Raw genomic sequence first — 26,017 nt, forward strand, 5'->3', positions numbered from 1 at the left:
AAAAGCTTTGAAAGACTAATTGATTTTTCCATATGTTTATGATATGCCAATGCTATGCAGTTGGACTCTTGTGAGCAATTGTTACAAGTGCCGTCATATGCTACTTCGACCAGGGAAGGAAAATAGAGAAGATATGATAGTATTCCTTGCAAGAGTTAGATGAGTGCTACCCAAGAGCTCTATGTGTTGGAAGTTCAAGAGAAATCACCTTACAAAGGAGTCAACTATAGAGAAAAAATCATGTGTTTCATCTCCACTTCCCTTACCTTGACATTGGGTCCCATCCATGACATGTGATATTTACTTGTAGTGGGAATTCTAGTGACTAATGGTGATTACAACCTTTATTAATCTTTTCCTTTCTTCTTCTTCTAAATTTTTACCTTGAGTTGAGTACTCTTCATAATCCTTTGCTTCCATCTCGCATAGTGTCCGTGCGACGAGCGACTTTTGCAAACTCCTGCGTCTATTTCGTGCGACAACACATGCATGCGTGTGTGTGTGTGCCACACACACACACACACACACACACACACACACACACACACACACACACATGGTGCAAATCCTTTGGTTTTCTTTATTTGTTGTTATATCATGCCTACTTTTCTTTCATTCTTTAAGTTTAAATACTTTTGACATTGCGCTTTGGATGTATTTATTCACCTTGCCTTACGTATATTTGTTTATATGCAATCACATTATGCTCTTAATGTGCTTACCATATCAATTGATTTAGCGATTTTGTTGTAGCTTTGAAATAAATTGAGAAGGGATCATGCAATTGAAGTGACGTTGCACATGTGAGTGGCAACTTTGCTTCACTAGAGTGAAATATTGCTTGTCAAGTGAGTAAGCCATTGTGTGGGAGCTTTGCATATGTTACATAATGGCATGGGATCATTGCATATGATGGTGTGGAAAGACCACTACTATTTTCGAAAATCAAAGAGAGCATTGCTCTATAGCTATACTATCACAACTTGCATGGTGGGGGGACTTGCTTGAGCTATTGTGCTAAACACACACAATACATGAAAGGAGAATGCATAAAAAGAGACATGGAGGCCAAAACATTTCCTTGTGCTGGTTTTTGTCTTATTTCTTCCTCACCCAATACAATGTATAAAAATATAGATGAAATATAACATAAAGGTCATAACTAACTGTACTAATTGCATGGCTCTATAACTATGCTAGTTATAGCTAGGTGTAATTAACCAAAAACAATAAGTACTAAGTTAGTGGCCATGTGAGGATCATAATGACTAGCAATGTGCTAAGTATAGACGTGTGGACCCATCTAACCAGGTAATTCGTCATTAATATTTGCATGTGCCATCTCAACATATGCATGCTTGAAGAAAAATGCATGCCTATTCTCAAGTAAATTGCTAGTTGCATTGTGAGTGCATGAAATAAAACAATATCTAGGTAATTTTGTGACTAGTTTGTGAGATTCGAATAACATATTGTTATTGGTGGAGAGGGGCTCGGTACTAAACACATTGTTATTGTGAGATTAGAATACTAAAGAGAGTATTATTGGGGTCATGGGGGTGGTCCTATTCTTATATTTTTCTTTAATGACATTGAGTGGCTAAGGGAGGATAGGGTAGGCGAGTACGAGGACGGAATGGGCCGGGGCCATTTGGGAAGGGGGAACTCGTAGGATGGAATGGGCAGCGCCCATTTGGGAAGGGGTCGAATTTGAAAAGGTGTGGCTTCTTGACGAGGCAACGTCTCTCGACCGGCAAGACAAGCACCCCTTCTCGACTCTCTCTCGCTCTCTCGCTCTCTCTCTCAATCAATCAATCAATCAGACAAACAAACACAAAATCAAGCGGCCAATCAAAACCCCAGGATGCCTTCCGGGAATTTGGAGGTGGAGCTGATAAGAGGCCATGGCCTCAAGAATGTGGAGGCCCGCGGTACTTAATAATAATGCTGCATATCTCTCGCAAACCTGCATCCCATCATCGCTATTATACATGCCAGCCAAATTGCATTCGTTAGTGGACTTCATGCTCAGCTCGTCGTACTAACCAAACCGTCTGAATTACATTGATTGCCATAGTTGGTTAATCATCTCTCTCTCTCTCTCTCTCTCTCTCATCAACCCATCGCTTCTCATAATCGCAGGCAAATCCGACCCTTACGCCGTTCTAACCTTCGGAACTGTGACGCATAAAAGCAAGGTCGCCCAAGGTAAAACCAAACACCCCATTGCTTTATTCATCCCAACCAATTCACAACCTCACCACAATCCCATTCTTTCGAAGGTATGCCATGCCCCATTATACTTTATTAAATAAATTAATTAAGTCTTACCCTGCTAATTACCTACTTAAGTCTTGCTTTCATAATGGCACCTCGGCTCATGTATCCTTAAGTATGGTATTCATGGAATATCATCGCATTTATTTACCATTGCTTCCATTTGCTAGACTCTTGATTTTCAAACACATGAAACTTTAGCACTACTTTCATATTGCAAAATAAGTATTGATTGAAGAAATGAATAATAGAGGTTTTAAAAAAACAAGTAATTAGTATATTGGATGGTAGACGAAGGAAGCAACCCGGTATGGAACGAAAGCTTCCTATTTCCAAACATTCACGAAGGCTCGGGAAATGAGCTAGAGATTGCACTTTACGATGAGGAAAAGCGTGCAAAGGATATACCAATGGGGATAGCAAGGTGATTAATGCTAGAATTAATTAAACTTGTTTGTGTCTTTGGGCACATCACCTTATCTATCCTTTCGACAAGAGATGACAATTACCCTTTTTCAAGAAGAGTGGATTAGATTGTCTTGATGCATTACAATTGTGCAAAGTATTACAAGTCTTTTGGTAGAATAATGGCACAAGGTGAAACCAACAATCTACCTTAAACCATGGTAAGGTTTGCCAAGGTTAACCATATGAACAACAAATTTTACTAAAAGAACATACAATATAGAATCACACAAAAGACATTTTACTATAAGAGCACGGACTAAAGAATCATGTTTGCAATAAACATGTATTACAGTGACTTAGTGCCTTTGATGATATAAAAAGAGAGGCCTTTTATTACCAAGTTTAAGTGCTCCAAGCACCTACCTGTCCCTCAATAAAAGAAACCGAGTCTCTTAGATTTGTGACCTTGAATCCCTTTTCTCCAAAACCAAAAATACTACTATATATACGTTTCAAGCAGGAGTGATGGTGAGAAGGTGTATCTTAGGTAGTGAGCATTGGTTTAAAAAAATGTGTAAAAGTTTGGGATGGATATAGCAATTCCGAAACAATGCAAGCTTACCTAAATCTTTTCATTTAATTGCACACATTGAAACAAGCTTTTGTTCCTTTTTTGAAGCATCAACTTAGTATATTAGTACTCTAATGCCTTGGTCTCATTTACTTTCCTCTTTTCCATAGAATACCTTTGACTCATGTCTTTAGCCATTACCAAGCCCCACCTACTAAATACAAAGTTCAACTTCAAAATGGCAAAGCCCATGGAGAACTTGAAATTAGCATGAAATTCCTTGCTAAGGTAATGTTCACAACCATACAACAAGTAATCTCCTCAACCAATTTTAACAGATGAGCCAAAACACAAGTGCACACCTTTTCAGTTCTCAAAATTGATGTGCCAAAACAAAATGTGCACTTTTCAAAACAATCACTACATGATTTTTTGTGAATCTAATCCATTAGCATGGCATATACCTAACCTACCCATATGTTAATTCTTGTTTCATAATGAATCTTCAACATTTTCCTTGCCCCCCAAAGGTTCACCATGGAACATTGGAAGTGCAATTGATTGATGGACATGCTTTATTACCAGCAGATCTCATTAGTAAGTTAAGCAATCTCAAAGGATAAGATATTTTAAGCTTAGAAAAGAAATTAGAAGGATGGAATATGAGGAACCCAATGTCAAATGCTAATTAATTAGTTCATGAGACATTTGGTTGCAGGCAAAACAGACCCATATGTAGTCATCACATGTGAAAAGAAGACACAAAAGAGTCGTGTGATCAAAAGTAAGGCATATATCTTGTTCTTTCATCAAAAAGTAAAATTTATTCAGTGATAGGCATTGACAATACCTTCAAGTCTTAATTTTACTTGTAGTGATAAACATTGGTAAACCTGGAAGATTTAATTAGGTTCTTCTTTACTCATATATGAGATGATTCACTCCTATATCATACCCATAATTTGATTACAAGAAATTAGCATTAATTTCATTGTCATTGTCTCTTTTAGATTCAAGTGATCCGTCATGGAATCAAAACTTCCTCTTTGAGGTTAATAGTGACATAACAGAGATCCGTGCAGACCTCTTTGATAAGGACACTTTCACATCAGATGACCCTTTAGGTTATGCAATGTAAGTTCCTCCCATCTAATTAGCAAGTTATGAAATGGCAAGATGTGATAAGGAAGTTTATTTGGATATCCCCTCTTATAATAGAGTCCTAGTTGGAAAATGTCAAGTTTTTAGAGGTTTTCTTTACTATCAAAGCATACCTTGATATTTTGTCAAATTAGTTAGTGATTGTTTAGACGATTCAAACACTTTTTGAAATTCTTCCCAGAATCCCACTCAATGAGACATTTGTTGCTGGTCAATCACCACCAACAAGTTATAAAGTACAACAAAAAAATGGACAACAACAAGGCGAAATAAGAGTTGGCCTCAAGTTCACACCCAAGGTTATTTGACTTTTATCTCTTGAGACCAAAAATCCATACTTATTTCTTCATTCTTAAGTTTCAATTTGATTAGCCAATGAGATATCTATATGCCATTAACTTTGTTTGGGTGGATTAAATTAACTCTTTTGTTTACAATGATGTAGGCTTGAAAGTACACAGAATGCAAAGCAACTAAGTTGATTTGAATGTGTTTACAAAGATAATTTCAATTTCAAGTCTATCATGATAAATGATGTTGTTAAAGACAAAAGAACATTATCATTGTTGAGAAATTAGTAAGTTATTCTTAGCACATCCACAACAAAAAAAATTGACATTTTTATAGTATTAAGATATGCATTATTTCTCCCATGTCACAATTTTAAATTACATCATTAATGAGTTGAACATTATTTTGCATGGGCCATAATTTTGGTTAAGAAGTGACTTGATAAGCTCTTCTTACTTGGGATAAGCAAGGAGCTCAGAAGGATACTAGGATAAATATGATTGACATTGATTCTATATAACTATGTAGCATGCAAATTTAGGGTTTCTTTTACAATGACAACAACTTTGTTCCCATCCCTTAGAATGCTTAGACTTATACTTTAAACACTTTACATTGTCACAATATAATTTTATTCTTCTCAATATTATTCAACACTTGTATACTTAGAATGCTTCTCTATGTATTGTAATCATACCAAAGATTAAATTGGGCCAACAATGTTGTAATCGTGTTTTTCATATCAAAGCATTGGTCCAAGTTCTATATAAATTTTATTCTAAGGAGTAGATTTTGAGATGGGGATTGACCTTTTAACATATGGCCTTGGATGTCTTTGATAATTGTATTAAATGATGCTACATTTAGAGAAATGAAATTCCTAACTCATAAATAGAGGACATAGAAAGTTCGATGTTCTCTCATGATTAAAAACATTTAACTTATATAATGTTATTGATATATGTTAGATCTATGATGCTAGCAATCACACATGCTTTATAATAGAATTCATATTTGCATGGGAGTAAAGTTATGGCTCAATCTATCATTAATCAACATTGTGAGAACTTTGTCTACATATTTGTGGCATTAGTTGATAAATAACTACTTGAATATACTTGCATAGTTGTGGCAATTGTAAATGCAAAATGAGGGTGCTCCATTGTCATATAAGTAAATCTAATAGCTCCATATGCAATTTTTATGTATAATTGGCACATTGAAGAGTGGAAAACAATGTGTGCAAGTAGGATACAAAGAGTATGGAGACTAGAACATGTTTAATACAAGTATATTAAAGGATATGCTTAAGAAAGTTTCAACTCCTTTATTCTACGCCTAAGGAATTGTAAACTAATAAATATTGTTGGTAAAGTTGTATTCCATCTAGTAATAATTGACTTCAATAAATTGTAAAGTTATACTATATCTAGCGATAGAGTTATTCCATACATGGTACATAGCTACATTCACTCTAAATAGACAAAGCACTATAGCATATAAATTGATCATTTTTGGATGGCATTTCTCCTCTTTTATATGCTACTAAGAAATTGCATTTCACTTAAGAACAATGTTTGAAAATTGTAAAAAGCATAATGATTTGTATGCACTTTAAAAATAACATTCAAAATTATTGAAATTATTTTGGTAAACTCATTAATGTTCAAAGCATTTCTTGATTTTGGAATGTCAACATACATGGTGATTTCTTACACTATACTTTCTTCATGTACCAAACATAATGTTTTCTTATGTAAACATTTAATATATGTGAAATGGTGTATCTTTTCATACTCAATTCACATTATCATTTATAGATGTCTCACTCATGTGACTTTCTTCCCATTACTTCTTTTATTGTCTATTTTCTTGCCATTTCTTATCTCAATCATTAGGGTAAATGGGCCAATAGAGTGTTATCTAGCAATCCTCCATTATGATTTTTTATTCTCAAGTGAGTTACATTAATGTTTTTGAATAGCCCAACTATATATATCATATGAAACTAAAAAAAAAAACTTTGGGATATTTTGAGGCTTTTATCAAGTAGCCCTTGTTTTATAAATGAAGGGTTTACAGAAGAGTGACAATGAGGGGCCAATACAATGACACTCAAGGATGCATCACTTTTAGCTTTTACAAAATCCAAAATATTTAAAAGTTTATATGGCTCAATTATCTAAGTCACATTAAGCTTATAAGTAATGTGAAAATTTTTGTATCATAATGTTGAGTGCTAAAAGACCTACATTATTTTTGCAAAATTGTCACTCAATTGGGGTGGGGTGCAATTTACTTTTGGGGGGCATCACTTTATTAGCCCCTTTAACCTAGGATGCCTTTTTCTTGCCTCTTGTTCCTTAATATATTTTCATTTAACAAAATCATGTTAGAAATAGAAGTAAAATTGTTGAGTTGGAATGGTTGAACTAGAGGTCCTAAGGTAATGATACAACTTCAAAGTTTAGAATTTCTAGGAACATTTTTCTCAGAATGAATTGGTTGGTTCAACTCAGACAAAAGCTCTATTGGCATCAACTGCATATATAATTCTGCCTTATAAGCTAAACATGATCGTCTAATGAGAGATTACTCAAATAATGCAAACTTGCCTAATATTTATTGAAAGGAAAATGTAGGAACACTATGCACAATATAATATGCACCATGAGATATTAATGGATGTTGGATAATGTGAATGCATAGTGTTACATGCACCATGAGGTGTTAGTATCTCCTAGATGTATATCCAACGAACCCTTCCCTTTGAGACGAAATGAAATCATAGCTTGGTGGAGTAATATAGGGAGAGTGTGAGGGTTAAGGTTTGAAACATTTGGAAATATATATAGTTTGGATGAAGCTTGATTAACTTTGTTAAAACATGTATGAGGATTCACAACTCTTCATGTGCAATAGGCTAGGGCTTTCCTAGAAGGACTCACAATATCAAGAAGCATGGAGTCATTCTTCTACACATAGGACGTTGGCCAATTTGATCTGCAAGATTGCATCACCGTTCGCAACCAATCACACTCCCACTCGTTTACACCATACTTACCTGCCAGAATATATAGATACTAGTCATTGTAACCATGATCAAGATACTCATTATCAAATGCATTCAATGGCTATTTTAAACCTTGAAGCCTTCAGCATAACCATCAACATCTATGAGTGCCTCATGTGATTCTTCAACTAATATGTCATCAACTTGTATATCTTACTCTTCATAGTCCCCTTCTTGCATATCTTATTTGTCGTTGTCCTCTTCTTGTTCATCTTCTTGTTGATTATGTTTCTCATTATCCTCTTTATGTTTAGCTTCCTCATTTCAACTTGCTATTCCTATGTACCGGTCGTGGGTCACATGCCATTGAAGACAACCATAGAATTCTACTACTCAGTGAAGAATCATCCTTCAAAGGACTTTTAGATTTCCATTCTGCATTTACCAGAATCCTTTGACACTACCTAGCCAGGCCTTGACAAACTTTAGACACTGGGATCTTGATAGAGAGCTGTGGACATCAGGCTAGGACATCCTGCCATTGCACATCATTCTAGTTTTGACCATAGATTTTAGCATTTGCAATCCAATGCTTCATCAGTACCATCCAAGGCTGTGAGCCATCCACTCTTTTAAGAAGGGAAAAGGAGAGACTTTATGCCTTGAGGCTCAGGGAGTTTAGTCCTGCGCCTCCTAACTTTTTATATACAGTACGGAGATCCCATCCAATGGCAGGATAACCAGTAGTATCTCCTCTACTCCATAGAAATCTTCTTAAAGTTTTTTCAACCTGATTCCAAGCTAGCTAAGAGAAAGGCAGAACCGATGAACCAACATAGAGAGTTGTTGATGAGAAAATGTTCTTGATTATGGTCAATTTACCAACGAATGAAAAGGGGGCATCTAACCTACTTTTCACTTTTCCTTGGAATTTGTCATAGAACCAGTTGAAAATTTGATTAAGGGTAATGCCCACACCTATTGGTACTCCTAAGTACCTCATCATTTGACCATGCTTAATGAGCTTAAACCTCAACTGCATACTCCAGACCTTCGACACTTTCCATGAAAGAAAAAGGAGCTTGCTTTTCTTTTCATTGATTTTAGAGGCACTAAGCTCCGAGAATTCCTTGTATATCTCCATTAGTTTGGACACAAATTGTTTCTCACCTTCAATCACTGATGAATTATCATTAGCAAAAAATTGGATTGCAAGAGATTGGATGACCTTAAGACTCCTTCACCTGCAGTATTGTTGGATCTAAAGCACAAGTGGAAAAAGGAATGCCCCATGGCAGCAATGACTACTTGGAAAAGAAGAGTTAGTAATGTGCGGAAAGCCTCGCCATTCTTTAGAATTGACGTATTAAGATGGAGAATTCTGGTAAAAAAAATGCCCTTGTGGACCAAGCTTACGAAGGTGATCCGAGTTTCTCCTTTTTGCCCATTTTGTGGAAAATATGAGGAGATTGAAAAACATGTCTATTGGGATTGCTTGCATGTGAGGTGAGTGTGGATGACCATTAAAAAATGGCTTAAGGAAGCTAATCTGAGGTTTGAGTTTGGGATGTCAAATGTTTTCTTTGCATACCACTCGAATTTTGATGATAATACTTGGAATCTCATCAGTCTGGTCATTGGAGTGGCCTTGAAGTTTATATGGCATAAGCGAAACAATAAGGTATTTAGAAGAAAAGAAGCTGAGCTTCCTGATAGCAATTTAGACTAGCTTAGAACTGAAGTCTTGACTGCTACAAGTGCTTGCAAGAAGAAAATCTTGGATATACAGTCTCTTGTGGAGGAAGCGGAGCATTTTGGCTTGAAGCTTGCTGCATCTTTAAGATGTTGTGCTCACTTTATTTTGATTGAGATACAACTTGGTCACATTATTAAAAAAACTCTATTTATGTGTGCATGCATGTGTAATATTTTGAAGCATCTCTTTGTTACAAGAGAATAGGTAAATATGAGAAAGTTAATTATGGATATCCATAGTCATTACTAATATTAGCAATAGGATTGACTTTTGCTCTTATTTCAAAGTCAATCTATTTGTACATTCTTGCATGACTTATCCTAACCAACTAGAGCTAGTTTTTCTAATTATACACAAATTTATTAAGCTTAACAACATAATGTCAGGGGTAGCTTCATTGTGACCACCATTATAATCTTTGTTGCAAGTGAATATATTATATGCTTATTATTGTCTTATTTGTTCTTAGAAAGATATGCATGTCTATATGTTTATATCCAGGTGTGTACAAGACAAAAGGTTGGAGATCAATGTTTAGAACTTTGAGAAATGAATTGTGTGTTACAAAGGTTGAAATAGCCCCTCTCTTTTGTTTCTTTATAGATAGACCTATGTGTATGTAGAGATGTAGGTGCACCTATAAAAGATTGTATAGTCACTCACACATGGTATGCATTTGTTTATATGTATTCGTTCAAAAATATGTTACCAAAGGTAATGGCTAACTTATGACTCCTAACAACACAGGTTAGTCTTGTGGGGAGATGTTTGGACCAAAACTTACACAAGTTCTCGAAAGTTATGATGAGTACTAACTATGATTGAAGTTTTACTAAACATTTCAATAAGAAGTCTCAAGAGAATCGCTTACATGAACAATTTCTCTCTCTCTCTCTCTCTCTCTCTTTCAATTTTAGGGAGGGGGAGCATCAGACCTTGGAGTTAAAGAGGATACACATCATGATGTAGCCTTTGCCCTTGCCCCACACATATACATGTATGTGTATGTATGCAATATGTATAAAGAAATTCTTCCATCTACATAAACATATACATAGATTTATCACCTCAAGAGAAAGCAAGCCCACAATTAGTAAAACTATAAGTACATCACAATGATATGTTGCTTAACTTTTGAGGCCACCCAAAAATGAAAATTGGATAACTATATGCAATATGCATGTATGTAGATGGATATGTGCAAGTTTGATGCGTTGGCCATTTTCTTCATCGCTCTTCCCCTAACCATCTTCATTCTCCTAAAGCTTAACACATGTTCTACATTCAAGTCTTTTATGTACACAATTTCCCACTATGTGTATATAATGAAATCAATATTTGTGAATGTGCACTGTAAAAGAGGATTTTGCAACTTTGAACATATCACTCACACACACACACACACACACACACACACACACACACACACACACACACACACACACACACACACACACACACACACACACACACACACACACACACACACACACACACACACACACACACACACACACACACACACACACACACACACACACACACACACACACACACACACACACACACACACACACACACACACACACACACACACACACACACACACACACACACACACACACACACACACACACACAATTGAAGCTCTTTATCGTTACATCAAGAGACTCCCAATTCAAGAATGCAAGCTTGGCAATGGCAAATCCTCAAGGATGTATATGTACAACTTCTCTTAACATAACCACATATTATGCATAATATACAAAAATCCTACCTGCGCTAAAAAAACATGCGGTTTGATCAACATAGATAATGTCTGCAAATTCTTTATGAATTATATAGACCATGCCAATGAGGCTCTCCATGCACTGCTATTCAAAACTTTTGGATGGAAAGGTGTCTAATACTAATAATCCATTGTTTACTTGATGCTATAACAAAAATATATATTCACATACAATATTCAACTCAAAATCAAACTTATAGTGGCTTTGTTGAGAAAAACATTCATTTGGAGGCAAGTACATCTGCTTTGCTATATAAATATGTTGCACCTGAGCAAACCACCCCTAGATGGTGATTTTGAAACCAATGATACATCCCTTCTAGTGATACTTGATATCCTCTCATTTCGTTTTCTTCACCTTGTGAGAGACTTTACAAGGTAACATGGTTACCCAATTGTTTATACTGAATTTTTTGAGCTCCCATTTTCCATATGCACTTTTGTTAAAGATACTGCAAGAGTTTATCAAATGAGAAGGATGCCTTGTGGAACCATTAAAAAAAGAGAGTGCAACTAATGTGCAAAGAAAGAAACTCGGAGAAAAGGTCAATGAACTCAAAATGAATGTTAGCAAGGCTAATGAAACTACAGTGGGTACTAAGAAAATATTCAAATGTGTCTCGAAAGTTATAAAACCAATAGTATTAACATCATCTCATTTTATCACATTTTTTGTCAACTTTTATTAGCTTTATGAGGTTTGGGATTACCAAAAGATATGAGATTTTTAAGATTTTGGCTAAAAATAAGGAGAAATCCATGAAATGGTCTCTACTATCTCTAAATCAAAGGAGGTAAGAAAAGTATGTTCTTGCACACATGGCTCATTGGCCCTTTCCTTAATCTAAGGATTAACAAAAGCATCATTCTTGATGCAATTTTTACCCTAATACCTAATATATTTTGCTAATAATGTATGTTAGATATTTTTTCATTAGTACAAGAAACTTTGGGTCATTTAAATAAATATAAATGTGTTAAATAAATGTGATACATACACATGTGATAATGTATGGTACATGTACGATGATAACATACGATATGTTTACATGTGATAATGTACAATACATGTACAAAGATAATGTACAATATATATACATGCGATAATGTTCAATACATCTACATGCAATTACATAATCCCATTTGATTAGATAAACACATTATACATGTACTTCTAATAACGTAGTCCAAACCAATTAGATAAATATATTGTACTTATATATTAGATAATGTATTCAAATCCATTAAATACAAATGTGGTACATATCCATGTGACCAGGGACGATACATGTACATATGATAATGTGTGATGTTCTCTCCATGTATATTAGCCAACTATGTATAATTGAAGAGATCAATTAAGAATACATTTGCTAGTGTTTGCAAGGCCTTCATAGCTCTAGTTCTCCATCTCGATGGCTTAGGAGCATTCACACTCTTTATTGAAATCTCTTAAGGCTAGTGAGTGGTAGATTTTGCAAACATTTTAGCAGCTTTCTAGGAGGAAGCTTTAGGGGGAGTAACACATAGTGTTAATGTATGCACATTATCTCATTGAAGGCCACAATTTCTAGTCATAGTCTTCTCTTCTTCTATGGTAGTCTCTATTACCTAGTGAGTATGTGCGAGAAGCAAGCTTTTAGAGCAAGTTCTTTTGGCAACCTCCTTAATTTTGTTCCTAATAGTTCACTTGTTCTACTCTCTATTACAAACACCACCACCACCACCTCCTCCTTCACTTGCATTGCCATCATCACCTCTAGCATCACCACCACTACCATCAACCACTCCACCTCATCATCCTCCACCACCATTGCCCACTCTACTTCCTCCACCAATGCCTCATCCATCTCACCACCACCACTTCTCTCTTTCTCTCCCCCAACTCTTTGTCTTCAATCCTTCTCTCTCTCTCTCTCTCTCTCTCTCTCTCTCTCTCTCTCTCTCTCTCTCTCTTTCTCTCCCCTCATATTTCAGATGACTTTTATAGCTACCCTTGCAATGGAGAGACGAGTTATCCTATAAGAATTTTGTACAAGACTATATGTTTGTGTGTGTCTAAATCAAAATAGATTAAGTGTTCCATCTTATTAAATGCTACCCTAAGTGCATGTATTTGACATATATTATTTCAAAGTATTGGCTACATATATTCTGGCATATTTCAAAGATGACCTTTATAGTTTCCCTTTTAGTAGAGAGAAAGGTTATGCTATACACACATAAGTGAAATAACACACACACACACACATACGCACACACACACACACACACGCATGCACGCACGCACACACACACACATACACACACACACACACACACACACACACACACACACTCTCTCTCTCTCTCTCTCTCTCTCTCTCTCTCTCTCTCTCTCTCTCTCTCTCTCTCTCTCTCTCTCTCTCTTTGTGCAAGGAGGGAGCAGACAGAGCGCTCCTTTTGCTATGATGGACTCAGTGACATCTAGGAGGAAGGCAGAAACTAGACTTGTTAGCTTCTCTCGCAGCAAGAGTGCATTCGCAGAGCTTTAGAGATTACAAGAGGAAAGTGATTAAGGCTGTGCGACTATGGCAAGGGCATGGGACACCGTCGGCTCCAGCTTCATATGCAACCTTCTGCGAAAGGAGAATAGAAACAAAGCAATCAATCCAGTGAATGCAAACACAAGGACGCCCAACAGAAGAGAAGCAAAAGTGCTTGAGCTTGGAAGATTGCATAGAAGCTGAGAACTAGGAAACATGACTACAATTGGAGATACTAACGAGTGCCTTTTTCGGAGTGGATGATTTGCCGCATGCAGCAAAGCCAACTCAACAACCATAGATTCACCCCTCTCTACTGGCATGTTGAAGCAGCCATGTGCTGGAGAAATATCACAAGATGGGATATGGAATTTTCTGGGGACACTTCAAGCATCAATCAATGCACAAAATCAAGAAATCACGTGCTTGGCTCTCAAGTGTCAAGCATTGGAAAGCAATAATACATAGTTGGAACAAACCGTGGAGGAATAGGCCAAGAGAATCACAAACTTGGAAACGAGTTTGGCAAGATGCACATGCATGGAAACACCAAAAACATGGGCCGGAGTAGTAGCACATACTCCCCCAAATGGAGACATGCCTGTACTTCATGCAAAGGGTGGTGATGCAATGGTAGATGATGTGGATGCAAGTGAACATAAAGAAAGAGAAAAGTGGACTCAAAACCTAGTTATTTAGGGATTTCCCAAAACAGATGATGAGACTGCACTGTCTCTTACTACGGAAAGTCACGGAGTTTTATGGTAAGCATTTCGCCATGGCAGATGTACCTATCTTTGGTGCTCGATGTATGGGCAAGAAGAAAGATGATGGGTAGGCAAGAACCATTATATGCAATCTATTGGATGCACGTAAGAGAACTATACTTTTAGACAGTAGTTAAGTATACCTCAAAGGAGCAAATTTTTATGTAAATGAGGATCGCACCCCCATGCAACAGGAGGAATGTCGGAAGCACTACAATAAGCGAAAGAAATCTAGTGATAAGACTTCAAAGGATGCGTAGGGATGCGTGACCCATGGGAGCTGTGCACTTGTGAAGGTGTTGTTTTGGAATTGCAGAGGGTTTCCATGGCATAAAGGTGAAAGCATTAATGCTATGGTTGGTGATGTTTGTTGGAAGAGAGGGAGAGAGACAGAGTGGAGCGGAAGATGAGCCTCAGCTCATTGTTGTTCTTCTTCCATTATTCTTCCATCATACAAACTGAAAGAGACTTACACACATAGATATGACTAACCAAGACTAATTGTAGTTAAGTCACTGACTACACCGACTTATTGAATGTCACACACGTGTACAACTGTATCCAGTGTTGAGATATCGAGCTCGTGATACGCTAGGGTGACCGTTGTGTATTTATGTCACCGACTTGTCAGTTGTAGACGCGGTTGGTACACCGCCTATGAATAATAGCTAGATGACAGCTATCCTTATCTACTCTAGTTTGTGGCTTGGTTAGTATGCCACCTTAGTTAGTTGAGTTTGGTTTGAGACCCATATATAGGGTTCTTCTATTTCTTTGTATGAGAGTTCTTTTGGCTTACACAACTAAGAAGAGGAAAACTGTTTTCAGCCTCCACCTCTGTATGTATTCCCCCATTGTGCAAGCAAGAAAGCTACAAGTGAGACTCCTTCCTTCTCTCCCACAATCTTGACATGGTATCAGAGCCTTGTTCGTGGTAAGGAGCTCAAGAAAGCAAGCCAAGCTCGCGGTGTTCTGGTAAGAGGAGCAGTGTTGCTTTCATTTTCTGTTTTGGGAGCAGATCTCTGCAGGCAACACAGTCGGAAATTGCAAGAGTGTATTGTCTCAGGTTGAGACGCCCTTCGCGGTAAAGCAAGAGGGCAGTATATGCTGCGGGCAAGGGCTTTAGCCCTTGGCGACCTTGTTTTTTTGATTTGAGGCCATTTCGGGGCCTGTTTTGGAGGCGGAAGTTTTCTGCACGCACTCAGGAAAAGACCCTATTTTATGCTGTGCGACCACTGTTCTACAGGTCGGTGAAAAGTTACTGTAGAATTTGCATCGTAAGCTTGTGCGCAGAGACATTGGGAGTTTCAGAATCATCCTTGGTTCCTGTTTATGCAAAATCGTCACTAGGAAGTGACTGTGTGGTCAAATACCACTTTCGCCAGTTTTGCAGATTTGCCCTTGTGAGGGTGAAGCTGTGTTTTTTGCAGTGACAGAATTTTTTGCAGTATTCTGTAATGGGGTCTGATTCTCTTTCACAGATTGTCACTGAAAAGCTTGACAAGAACAACTTCCAAGCATGGAAGTTTAGAATGACGAATTTCCTTATGGGAAAAGGATATTGGGAGTTTGTTGCAGGAAATGAAGAAGAACCAGTTCTTCCTGATGTTCCCAATCAACAGCAAATGCAGGCATTCAAAGCATGGCATGAGAGAGCCAGGAAAGTTTTGTACTGGCTGTCTATCAGCATTTCAGACTCTATGATTGTGCATATTCAGGATGCAAGTACGCCAAAGGAGGCATGGGATACTCTGTCAAAAATGTATAGCACAAATACGCAAGCGAGGAAAATGTAGCTCAAGCAAGAGTTGCACAATGTGCAAAGAGAAAATATGAGCATCAATGACTACCACATGAAGGTGAAGAAGATTGCAGATGCACTTGCTTCCATTGGGTCGCCAGTGGAAGATGATGATTTAGTTTCTGTGACCTTGAATGGTCTAGGAAAGGATTATGCATAGTTTCGGACATCCATTTCAGTTCGTGAAAGATTTCCTGATTTTGAGGAGTTGATTGCTCTTCTAATTTCTGAGGAGCAGAGAAATGGTGGTGCATCTTCTTCAGGAGGAACTTCAAAAGAAGCTGTCTTCTACTCAAATGCTGGAAGGGGTAGAGGCAGAGGTAGAGGAGGCCGATTTGGAGGCCGTGGTAGAAATCAGAATATGCAGCAAACTCAAGAAAACCAGTCCTTATGGAGGAGGACGTGGTAACTCTAGAGGCAGGGGGAGCCAAAGAGGTCGTGGTGGATGGCAAAGAGGCCAAAATGCAAACAGTAATGTTGAATGCTACTATTGTGGTAAAATGGGTCATATGGCTAAAGACTGCTATAAAAAGCAGAATGACATCATGAATGGAAAACTGCAACAAGGAAATTATGCATCTTCTAGTAGACAGGGTGATGACAGAAATGAACATTTGTTTATGGTGCAACACATGAACAATTCTGTGACAAGTGCAGAAGAAAGCAACGATGTGTGGTATGTTGACTCAGGTGCATCAAACCACATGACAGGTCATGCAGAATGGATGGAGGATGCAAGGAAAATGGAAAAACCAGGATTTGTGGAGACTGGTGATGATACTGCACATCCTATTGTGCAGATTGGAAAAATTCCTTTGTCTATGCAGGATGGGAAAAAGAAATACCTGTCCGATGTATTTCATGTCCCGAATATCACCAAGAATCTGGTTTCGGTTGGTCAAATGGTTGAGCAGGGCTTGCAGGTCAGATTTAATCCTCATGGATGCTTTGTTAAGGATATGAAAAATAAAGGTCGCTTGATAGCAAAAGGAAAGAAGAAGGGCAGAATGTTTACATTGGATGCAGACATTACCTGAATTGAGTGCAACAATGTTTGCAATGGGACCGGTGTAGTTGCAGATATTGATATCTGGCATAAACGCATTGGTCATGTTAATGTACAGCGACTTAAATCAATGCAGGCCCAAAATATTGTTGCAAGATTGCCCAAATTCAAGGTTGCAGAAATGCATAAGGTATGTGAAGCCTGTCAGTTTGGAAAACATGCAAGGAAACCATTTCCTAGACATGTTCAAGAGAGTAAGAAGCCATTGGAATTAATCCACTCTGATGTGTGGACTACTAAAGTTGCATCTCTTGGAGGCTGTCATTATTTTGTCACTTTTATTGATGACTATAGCAGAAAAGTTTGGGTGTATTTTATGAAAAAGAAAAGTGAAGTTTTTGGGCATTTCAAAACTCTTAAAGCTATGGTTGAAAAAGAAACAGGTCTGCAGATAAAATGCCTAAGGTCAGATGGAGGGGGAGAGTACCTCTCAAATGAGTTTGCAAGGTTCCTGCAGGAGCATGGCATAAAGCAGCAATATTCATGCAGTCATACCCCACAACAAAATGGAATTGCAGAAAGGAAAAACAGGCATATTGGAGAGGTATCTCGTGCCATGCTCAATGAAAAAGACTTGCCAGATTTTTATTGGGCTGAAGCAGTTGCTACAGCAGTCTACATAATGAACAGGACTCCCACTGCAGCAATATATGGAATGACTCCAGAGGAGAGGTATACTGGTAGGAAACCAGATATTTCTCATTTGAAAATTTTTGGTTGCATTGCCTATGTACATGTGCCAGATGAGTTGAGATCCAAGTTGGATCCAAAAGCTGAGAAGTGCATCTTTATTGGTTACTCTCTACAGCAAAAAGGGTATAGATGCTATAACCCTTCTACTCGTAAGTTTACAGTGAGCAGAGATGTTGTTTTTGATGAGATGAGTAGCTGGTATAAACCAGTAAATGTGATTGATGATGTAGATGCACAAAATGGTAATGCTGCACAGAATTCATAGCAGCAGTAACAAAATATTAGTGGACCTGGAGCGTCCTCTAGCAGTGGTTCACATTCTTCGCCATGGACAGGCAGATTGAGATCAGGAGAATCTTCTCAAAGCAATGCAGATAGTGGTATGCAGGTATCACGAAAAGGAAAAGAGAAGGTTGATCAGCCCATGTTTGATGTGAATGCAGGTCACTCTTATGTGGATGGTGAATCCAGTGGCTCAGAACATAGCATTGATGATGAGTTGGGTATCCCCTCTATTGTTACACCTGGAGTAAGGAAGACCAGGGATGTTTTGAGAGCACCTGGAAGTGAGCCTACTTTGCGTAGGTCTACCAGAGCTAGGTATCCTGTGGATAGGCTGAAATATGATGGATTTACAGCCATCCACTATGCATATATGGTCAAAGTGATACAGGAACCAGAACCCACTTGTTTTGAGCAAGCCATGGGAAAAGAAAAATGGGAGAAAGCCATGGATGAAGAAATGGATGCCTTGGAAGCAAATGCTACATGGGAATTGGTACCTTTGCCTAAAGGTAAGAATGCAATTGGCTGTAAGTGGGTTTATAAGGTGAAGCACAATGCAGATGGTTCTGTGAACAGATACAAGGCAAGATTAGTAGTCAAGGGGTATGCACAAACATATGGCATTGACTATGAAGAAACATTCAGTCCGGTTGCAAGGATGGCAACCGTAAGAGCAGTCATTGCTATGGCTGCATCAAAGGGATGGTCTTTACATCAGATGGATGTAAAGAATGCCTTCTTGCATGGTGATTTGCAAGAAGAGGTCTATATGGAGCAGCCACCAGGTTATGTGCATGCTGTTCATCCTGAGTTTGTTTGCAGGTTGAAGAAAGCCTTGTATGGCTTGAAGCAAGCACCTAGAGCATGGTCTGACAAGATAGGACAGTATATTGTCACTATTGGCTTTCAGATTTCCAAGGCAAATTTCTCACTTTATGTGAGAAAAACAGAGAAAGGTATTATGCTACTTGTCATTTATGTTGATGATTTGATTATGAAAGGTGACAGTGATGAAGATATCCTTCATGTGAAAATGCTATTGAAGCAGAAGTTTGAGATGAAGGATTTGGGAGAGCTGCGTTATTTCTTGGGCATTGAGGTGATTAGATCACCAAGTGGGATACAGCTCTTGCAGAGGCAGTATGGATTGGACATGCTGTCCAAATATGGGATGACAGGCTGTAAGCCTGTTTCAGTTCCTTTGGAGCAGAATGTGAAGCTGAGCACAGATGCAGGTGAGCTTCTAGAAGACCCTACTATGTACAGACGCATAGTAGGAAGTTTGATTTATATGACTATTACCAGGCCAGATTTGAGCTATGCTGTTGGATTGGTAAGTCAGTTTATGCAGGCTCCAAGGAAACCACATTTGGATGCGGCTAGACGCATACTCAGGTATGTGAAGTCCACATTGCAGTATGGACTATTTTATGAGACTGGGGTTCAGATACAGTTGCATGGATACACTGATGCTGATTGGGCTGGTAGTATTTCTGATAGACGATCTACCAGTGGATATGTGTTCTCTTTTGGGAGTGCTGCAGTCACTTGGAGCAGCAAGAAACAGCCTACAATTGCCTTGTCGAGCACAGAGGCTGAGTACAGGGGTGCAGCAATGGCTGCATGTGAGGTAGCTTGGTTGCATAAGCTACTTTATGATATGCATCAGTCTACAGATGGGCCAATTGTCATTTATTGTGACAACATGAGTAGTATACACTTGGCAAATAACCCAGTCTATCATGCTAGAACAAAGCACATTGAGGTGCATTATCACTATGTGCGAGAGAGGGTTTTACTAGGTCTTATTGATCTAGTTTATGTCAGCACAGAGGATCAGGTAGCTGACATATTCACGAAGGCATTGGGCGCAGAGAAGCTGCGCAAGTTCAGAGACCTGCTTGGTGTGCAGGAATTGGGATTGAGCTCGAGGGGGAGTGTTGAGATATCGAGCTCCACTCGTGATACGCCAGGGTGACCGTTGTGTATTTATGTCACCAACTTGTCAGTTGTAGACGCGGTTGGTACACCGCCTATGAATAATAGCTAGATGACAGCTATCCTTATCTACTCTAGTTTGTGGCTTGGTTAGTATGCCACCTTAGTTAGTTGAGTTTGGTTTGAGACCCATATATAGGGTTCTTCTATTTCTTTGTATGAGAGTTCTTTTGGCTTACACAACTAAGAAGAGGAAAACTGTTTTCAGCCTCCACCTCTGTATGTATTCCCCCATTGTGCAAGCAAGAAAGCTACAAGTGAGACTCCTTCCTTCTCTCCCACAATCTTGACATCCAGCTAATGTCAATCACACACATAAAGATAGACTGACTGAAGAGTAACGGGGGCTTGATATTCTAACACTCCCTCTCAAGCTCAAACCATCTGATAAACTCTAAGTAGTTGTCTAAAATATATGAATGTTTCTTTACCAAGAGACTTGGTAAATATATTTGCTATCTAGTCTTCAATCTTCACATGAATCAAGTTAATCTGTCATGTAAGAACTAGTTCTCTGATGAAATGGTAGTGAACCTCAATATGTTTGGATCTAGCATGGTAGACAGGATTGCTAGCCAACATAACACTGCTGAGGTTATCACAATGCAATCTCACTCTGCTTTCCAGTTGTATTTCCAAGTCTTTCAACAGTTTCATCAACCAAACTCCTTTGCAAGCCATTAAGGTAGCAGCTCCTTTGTACACGGCTTCTGTACCTAGACAATGCAATAGTAGGCTGTTTCTTACTCTGTGCCAACTGATCATACTGCTGTCCAATCCAAATGCATAGCCACTAGTTGACCTCCTGTCATAGGCACAACCAGCCCAATCAGCATCAATAAACCCTGTCAAGTCAAGGGATTTTCCATATGCATAAAATAGCCCATGATCTGTAGTACCCTTTACATATCTCATGATCCTCCTGACTGCATCTAAATGTGGTTTGCAAGGCTTCTGCATGAATTGACTAATCAGCCCTACTGCATAACATAAGTTCGGACAGGTAATAGTCAAGTATACCAAGCTTCCCACCATCTGTCGATACATCACATTCTCTATGTCATTCCCAACATCAATTTGTAGCTTGACATTCTAATCAAGAGGTATCTCCATAGGCTTGCATTCAGCCATACCATACTTCTGTAACATGTCATGAGCATACTGCTTTTGTAGTAGCCATACATCTTGAGGTGTAGAGACTACCTCAATCCCAAGAAAATACTTTAGTTCACCAAGGTCTTTAACTCTGAATTCATCCTGTAAACATGATCTAATTTTAGCAATGCCCTCTTCATCATCTCCAATGATGATAAGATCATCTATATAAACCACTAGAAACACATATCCATGATCTGTCTTCTTCGTGAACAGACTATGATTTGCATCACCCAATCTAAATCCATGTTGCTGTAAATAACTACTAATCCAAGCATTCCATGCTCTAGGTGCATGTTTCAGTCCATATAAAGCCTTTTTCAGCTTACATACATGTGTAGGAAAGTCCGGGTAAACATAGCCTTCAGGCTTGTTCATATATACTTCCTCAACCAAATCACCGTTCAAGAAGGCATTCTTGACATCAAATTTTCATAATTTCCAGCCTTTGCATGCTGCCAAAGCAATGACAGTTCTAACTGTTGCCATTTTAGCCACCAGACTGAAAGTCTCCTCATAGTCAAGGCCATATTGTTGTGCATACCCTTTTGCAACCAGCCTAGCCTTATAGCGTTCTAATGAACCATCTGACTTGCACTTAACCTTGTACACCCATTTGTAGCCAATGGGGACTTTGCCTTCGAGCAACTCAACCAATTTCCATGTCTCATTTTCAACTAGGGCTGCATACTCCTCATCCATGGAAGCACACCAATTATCATCTGTAACTGCATCATCAAACTTTGTAGGTTCTTTGTAACCTGTCACACTAGCCATATATGCATAATGGTGGGTTGAATAACGAGTGTATGTAAACCTATCAACTGGTTTTCTGACTCTCTCAGATCTTCATAAATGTGGCTCACTCTGAGGTTGCCTCTCCTGAGGCAGTACATAACAACTCTGCCTTGCTCTAGGCGTCATAATAGACGGAATGCCCAACTGACTATCCAAACTGTCGTTGTTAGATGAATCATAACCTACTGTAAGTGGACTTGTCACATCCTCAAGCATCTTTTCTTTTCCCTTATCCAATCTCCCCCTCACTGACATATCCGTGTCAATGGACGTAGGAGTACGACTTTGCAAGCGTCTTGACCAAGGACTTACTGTAGGTGACCCATCACCTATAGGACCACTTGTTGAGAATCAGCAATCACACTCAAACAGCCTCTTTGTATGGAGTCTCAGGGTCAAGGACATGCAGGCTAACTTATCCCATATGCACAATGGTGCCTACTGCAGTTTCCTACTTTCCTATAAAGCATTGTACTTGCTTCCTTTCTTAATGCAATGATAGTACTCTTTTCTTTTCAGTGAAGTGTCAATGTCATTGTCCACATACACAAGATTGTGTTTATGAGTCCAAGTCTCAATCTTGGAACCTAATTCACTTGTGTAACAAACAGTGTCTTTGTCTTCTCCATCATGAGTCCACACTTCTCATTTCATCCTCCATAGCTTCCGGTTTTGCCATGCTCTAGATCCCACATTTCTCACATGGTATCAGAGCCCAGTTGGGCATGGCATTGCTTTTCTAGCCTCTCTTGATTCCTTTCAACCTCAGTCTAGCTCAATGTCAGCTCATGACTTCATCTCCCAACTCTACTCTCACTGAAGCTTCCATGGCAGCCATAGCCAGCAGCACCCTGTCAGATTGAGCTGCTTATATCTCACTCCACAGGTCAAATATCTTGGAGCTTCCTTCTGGAAAAGTATTCCCCAACTCACAAAGCTTCCCTGTATCACATCAATCTAGGACATTGGACCATCTGGAGCTTAGCATTGTGAAAATCCCCAATCTCTGCTCTGTGTCTGCCATAGCCAGACAGGACCTACCTCACTTGGAGCTTCCATAACTCTTCAACCAGGCCATTTCAGCCCACGATTTCTTCTAGGGAGTTGTTCCTCTGCTCAAGGCGCTTCATCCTGGCACGAGAATCGACGACATTACTGCGCCCTGGCTTCAGCATTGCGGAAATCGTAGAATCCTGTCAGAAATGCGCCTGCTGCTGTTCGACGTGCCTGCGTGCTGCATACTGACCACGATTTTGATGATCATGATAGGGCTTTTGTAGCCCATGAAATCAGCTTCCTAGGCATACAAAATTTTTTGAAAATGATCCACTATAGCTCCTGCAATCAGCAAAAAACCAGGCCCCTGTCTCAGAAACCCTAATTCCACCATAGCCAAAGCTTCAAAATCTTGACATTTTTCACTGTTTCTCTCACTGAAGTTATCAACAGTGATTTTAATCACTGAGCAATACTCTCTGAAGTTCATTAAAGTACTGTCACTCAGATCTGAAGGCATCAGCATCAAATCAAGAAGGGGAAGATCACTTGGATTTTAAAAGAGTAAAAGACTTTTGCAGATCTGGTATTCATTGACACTCAGTTAGTGCTTTTTAGCACTTGTGTCTCTCAATCAATTCTTCTGTTGCTCAAATCTAATAAGTCTGAAGTTGATTTGCTACTATTCCCGTAAATCTAACATGGGAAAAGACTCTCCAAATGCTCGATTCAAAGGAGTCGGGTTCCACACTTGGCAAACCCGCATCAAGCTCATCCTGATGAAAAAGGGTCTCTGGGCCATCACAAATGGCAAAGAGAAGAAACCTCGGGACGCGGACCTTGCAACTACTTGGCAAAAGAATGATGACAGAGCTCAGGCCATTATCAAACTGGAGCTAGATGACAGTTATATCCATCATGTGGATAACTGTGAGACCTCACTAGATACATGGAAAAGACTTGACACCCTGTTCGGTGCACAATCGAAATCATCAAAGTATGGTCTCCTGATTGAGTTCTTCAGGCTTGAAATGAAGTCCAGCACATCACTTGCCACACATCTCAATTACATGGAAGGACTCCTAACCCAACTTGCAGGAATCAACATTAAAATGGATGAAGATGTTTGCATCGGTGTTCTACTTAAGAGCTTGCCTCCTGAATATAATAATGTATCAACAACTTTAATAAACATGCCAAATCCTGAACTTGTTGATATCCAGGCATCACTGTTAGAAGAAGAAAAGAAGCTAAAAACCAAAGAAGAACCAAGTATCTCTAGAGATGAGCATGCATTATATGTTGGCAACAGGTACAAAGGCAAGAAGGATCAGCTCTTTTGTGACTTCTGCAAAAGGACCGGACACACCGAGAAGTTCTGCCACGCAAGAAAGAGATCCCAAAAGGCCTATCTAGTGGCAGTCAAAGAAGAAGAAGAGAATGGAGCAAAGGAAGAAGAAGATGAAGATGAAGACCACCAGGATCGGAAGGACAAGACTCATCAGTCCTTGTACTCTCATAATTCTGATAGACTGTTTTAAAAGCCTTGTACTTCCTTGCCCTAATGCTTCCTGCCATAAGCTTTGTAAACTCCTTATGTAACTTGGCATTACAGTCCCTGTACACTTTGTGAGGCCCCTGTTACAGCCTCTGGATGTCCATCATGTTTATGGTACCCACACTTAGCCTTTTTGCGACAGCCTCTGGTGTTTTGCCATGTCTGTGGTATGCCCACACTTTGCAGGTGGTTCTCATTACAGCCTCTACATACTTTGTGCCTTTTCTAGTTGTGATTGAGGAGGGGTATTGAGAATCAGCAATCACACTCAAACAGCCTCTTTGTATGGAGTCTCAGGGTCAAGGACATGCAGGCTAACTTATCCCATATGCACAATGGTGCCTACTGCAGTTTCCTACTTTCCTATAAAGCATTGTACTTGCTTCCTTTCTTAATGCAATGATAGTACTCTTTTCTTTTCAATGAAGTGTTAATGTCATTGTCCACATACACAAGATTGTGTTTATGAGTCCAAGTCTCAATCTTGGAACCTAATTCACTTGTGTAACAAACAGTGTCTTTGTCTTCTCCATCATGAGTCCACACTTCTCATTTCATCCTCCATAGCTTCCGGTTTTGCCATGCTCTAGATCCCACATTTCTCACACCACTCATAGATGTACTCACTGTAGGTGTATTTTTGTTTAAGAGGGTCATGTTCATGCTTGGATTCGTACTATGTGTTCGATGCTACTGCCTTTATGAAAAGTTTACCTATGTGGGCTGATTTGATTTGGATAGTGCCTTCGATCCAATTACGGTCTTGCCGACCTTTTGTCAGTGATAGTGCAATGCCTCTTGCCTATGGCTTGAGCCTTTGCTCATTTGGTTATGCGTATGGCAGTTCTCCGAGGGCCCCGTGAGACATGTCATGCATGCCAGTTTATGGCTTTTGGGGGTATGCTCTTTTGACGCAGTTGGCTATGTCAAACATGAGTACGGATGATGGCATGTCTTGGCTCGTTGTTCAGTTGTATACCGACTTATTTGCCAGTGGGAGCTTATGCTTCCTTGATCAGTTGCCTATAGTTGGCTATGCTGCAGTTGTGCTCCTACAGGTTTATGCATTCCTATTGAGGGCTATGACTTGGATGTGGCAGTTTATTACC

General features: G+C 39.0%; 1 protein-coding gene across 2 annotated transcripts; it reads left to right on the forward strand.

The window, feature by feature from the left end:
- The first annotated feature begins 1,800 nt into the window (after positions 1-1,800).
- LOC148026652 (synaptotagmin-4-like) lies at positions 1,801-5,349 on the forward strand. Of its 2 annotated transcripts, XM_087690498.1 has the most exons (9): positions 1,801-1,931; positions 2,143-2,208; positions 2,569-2,701; positions 3,427-3,544; positions 3,787-3,853; positions 3,975-4,040; positions 4,267-4,390; positions 4,599-4,716; positions 4,863-5,349. In XM_087690498.1, exons 1-9 carry the CDS (start codon positions 1,865-1,867, stop codon positions 4,866-4,868), a joined length of 765 nt encoding a protein of 254 aa, XP_087546624.1. In that variant the 5' UTR covers positions 1,801-1,864; the 3' UTR covers positions 4,869-5,349. The 2 variants fall into 2 exon arrangements, with proteins under 2 accessions (XP_087546624.1, XP_087546623.1); XM_087690497.1 differs by lacking the exon at positions 4,863-5,349 and having other exon boundaries at positions 4,599-4,725.
- The last annotated feature ends 20,668 nt before the right edge of the window (positions 5,350-26,017 follow it).

Source organism: Lygodium microphyllum, chromosome 13, assembly GCF_053477565.2.
Source record: "Lygodium microphyllum isolate KBCC chromosome 13, Lygodium_microphyllum_v1.1.10, whole genome shotgun sequence".
Classification (NCBI taxonomy): domain Eukaryota; kingdom Viridiplantae; phylum Streptophyta; class Polypodiopsida; order Schizaeales; family Lygodiaceae; genus Lygodium; species Lygodium microphyllum.

What these genes read in the sequence shown, in the direction of transcription:
- LOC148026652 (XM_087690497.1), top strand. Translation starts at nt 1,865, where the DNA reads ATGCCTTCCGGGAATTTGGAGGTGGAGCTGATAAGAGGCCATGGCCTC. An exon ending in CAAGAATGTGGAGGCCCGCG is followed by an intron (nt 1,932 to 2,142) that starts GTACTTAATAAT and finishes TCATAATCGCAG; the next exon opens with GCAAATCCGACCCTTACGCC. An exon ending in GCATGAAATTCCTTGCTAAG is followed by an intron (nt 3,545 to 3,786) that starts GTAATGTTCACA and finishes TGCCCCCCAAAG; the next exon opens with GTTCACCATGGAACATTGGA.